The 3004-nt window shown below is 27.1% G+C and overlaps 1 protein-coding gene across 1 annotated transcript; it reads left to right on the top strand.

Moving 5' to 3' along the window:
• Positions 1 to 229: 229 nt before the first annotated feature.
• PVX_104700 (variable surface protein Vir18, putative) lies at positions 230 to 1854 on the top strand (the record flags this gene model as incomplete). The annotated part of the gene is made up of 3 exons (XM_001612540.1): positions 230 to 347; positions 450 to 1588; positions 1684 to 1854. 3 exons carry the CDS (start codon positions 230 to 232, stop codon positions 1852 to 1854), a joined length of 1428 nt encoding a protein of 475 aa, XP_001612590.1.
• Between the last annotated feature and the right edge of the window lie 1150 nt (positions 1855 to 3004).

The raw sequence follows: 3004 nt of genomic DNA, 5'->3' as shown, positions 1-3004 counted from the left end.
AACTAATCCATATATGTGTTTTAAAATTATAATTCTGATATGCTAAAGTACATTTATTTATAATATTTATTACCGTAATTATGTGTATATCCCAAATAGTAATAATCGTGAGGCATAATATAAAAAGAAGTAAACTCACGTTGCAAAGGTGTCTACATATACACACAAATTATTTTCCAAAATTATTTATTTAAATGAAGAATTCCGAAAGACTATATAATATAAAATAATGGCTTGGTTGTTTAGAGGACCTAGTAGATACGCTAATCCTTACCAAAAATACGATAATGGTCAATGCATGAATAGTTATAGCACATTAAAAGATGACATTTATCAAAGAATTGATGGTTTTTATAAAGCTACGCATACAAATATCTAGAATGAATGGTTTCAATTGCATAAATACATAAATGAAAAAAATGCTTCCATAAATCATTGTATTGTTAAAGGATATATAAACAGTGATTTTAGTGAAGATGAAAAAGTAAAAAAATTTAGAAGTATATGTAACAATAAATGTAAGTGTCATATTAATGTAGAATCTAATGTTAATACAAATCCGCCATTAAAAAGAACAGGTAGAGTTGAACCCTGTAAAGGAGGTACAAATTGTAAGACAGAAAAAGTAAAAACAAAAGAAACAGCAGGAAAAGCCAAATTACGATCAAAATTGGACGGCCAATCCTCAAAAGCAGTTAGTTTACAAAGGCCAATAGCACAAAATACAAGTTCAGAACATGCTCGTAGAGAAGAATCCAATAAACAGAGCGAAGTTCTACCTGATCAATCAGGTGTGAAGACTCTCCCAAATTCTATTAAAAGCAAAGATGATGAACCAGAATCTGTAACTAATAAAGAGTCTAGTACATTTGTAAAAGGAAGTACCTATACACAAGCTTTGCCTGACATAGGGGGTATACTACCTAGAGAACTAAATCCCCAAGAAGAAGATTCTCCATCACAAAGCAGTGCTGTTAGGGAATCTGATGCAGAGGGTACATTACAAGTCAATAATCCAAGTAATGGTCTTCCTCAAAATAATTTATCTGAGGATCAAACTATAGATGCTAATCACCGTAATATACAAACACATCAAGTTGGAGATGTTGATAAACAGGATCATAAGCTTCAAATCGATTCTACAGAACATTCTGATAGAGTATCTCCGCTTGGAAGAGATTCTGTTTCTGTAAAACTTGACGACAAAGATAATATTAGACCAGGCACTAATGACGTAGCACATGTCCCCAAAGCTGGTGGTCTTTTAGATACCGAGAAAGAAAACTTTGTTAGTGCATCATCCGAAGGTGTATCTTCTGGTGATACAAGTCTTAATGGTAAAACTTATGATGAAGGTGTTGGTGGTGCAGCGAATGGTAGAGAAATTAAAAATGGTCAAGAACTTGGTAGTGAACATTTATGTATTGGAACACCTTGTAATGCAGAAAATGGTAGTGGATTAGTTACTGATAATGATAATCAATTAGACATTTTTAGTAAATTTTTCGAAGCAATATCAAATAAAGATCACATCATACAGGCTTCAGCACCCATGGGAATTGTTCTGCTCTTGGCCCTCCTTTTTAAAGTAAACTATAAGTTATTGCATTAAAAAAACTCTTCATTTTTTTTTTAATTATATATATTAATTAAATTATAAATTTACCAATTTTTCCTTTATAGTACACTCCTTTGTGGAGGGTTCTTACTAAAAAGAATAGGAAGAAAGGAGTAGGTATCAATGAAGAATTGAATAGTGTAATACAAGAACCTTCAATTATGGATGACGAAAGAAGTATCCCATTTTCGTATGGCGCTTTTGAATATTCATCATTTGATCAAAATGTATATTAAATAATTGATCATTCGTATATATAATTAATTATGCAATGAAAATTAATATTTTTTTGGTCGTATATTTTTAATTATATTTTTTGTTAATTTTGCGTAGAAATATTTGCGTCATATTACATAAAAGTACACTTTTAAAAAAAAATATGGAAAATACGGGTTTCGTTATTGTAATTAAAATGAAGCCATATAAAACAGTATATTTTTTTGTAAATTTTTTTATTTAATACATATATACATATTGTAATTCAATTGATTGTATACTATTATATGTCTTATTCGATATTTTTTTTACATCGATCAAAAATTAAAACATAATTAACCTTTTCTGTGTTTATATAAACAGCATCATTGGTTTTTTAAATTGAAACTAAAGTAAAATAAGTTATAGTAAGGTAAATATTTGTCTTTTTTTGGAAGTAACATATGTTAGGTGGCTGTCGCATTTGTAAAAAAAATATAACATTAAATAGAAATACATTATGAAAATGATGGAATAAAAAATTTTATTATAATTTAATGATGAATTTAAGTGTTACATTTAAATCATATATTTATATAATACCTTTGTAACCTTTGTTAACCAACTAATTACCTTATGTTGAATCATTATAAGGAAACACTAAAAAAGTACATTTACAATTTAGAAATTTATGCTTAAGTGATCTTTAAAAAAATTTCAAAATTATAGAAGCATAAAATCAATATTTTACAAAGAACTGATATGTAAACATAATAAGTACTATGTCGATTATACATTAAGATTAAACTGTATCATGTTAAGAAAAAACATTTAATAATAAGTATATATATTTTTTATCTATTAAAAAACTATTATATAATAAATAAATATGAACACCTAAATTTATATTGTGTTTCTAAGAATAAAAATAGGGTTATAACACATACATGGAAATTTTTTATATACAAGATGACATTTATTAGTGCAAAGGATTACGCAATTTTAATAAATATGAAAATATACATAACAAATTAAATAATGGGCATCCGGCTATATAAAGTTAGTGTCTAACTCATAAGAAATATAAAGCCAATTTTCAGATATGAAATAACTACCGAAAAATTTCCCTTCACTAATTAACATTTTGATAAATCATCATTCTAAAATAATCAATAACAAAGTTTTTCATAA

The sequence above is a fragment of the Plasmodium vivax genome, genomic scaffold (genome assembly GCF_000002415.2).
Source record: "Plasmodium vivax scf_7141 genomic scaffold, whole genome shotgun sequence".
Classification (NCBI taxonomy): Eukaryota; Apicomplexa; class Aconoidasida; order Haemosporida; family Plasmodiidae; genus Plasmodium; species Plasmodium vivax.
Note: the sequence above shows the minus strand (reverse complement) of the source record. Positions and strands in the feature narration are given on the sequence as shown.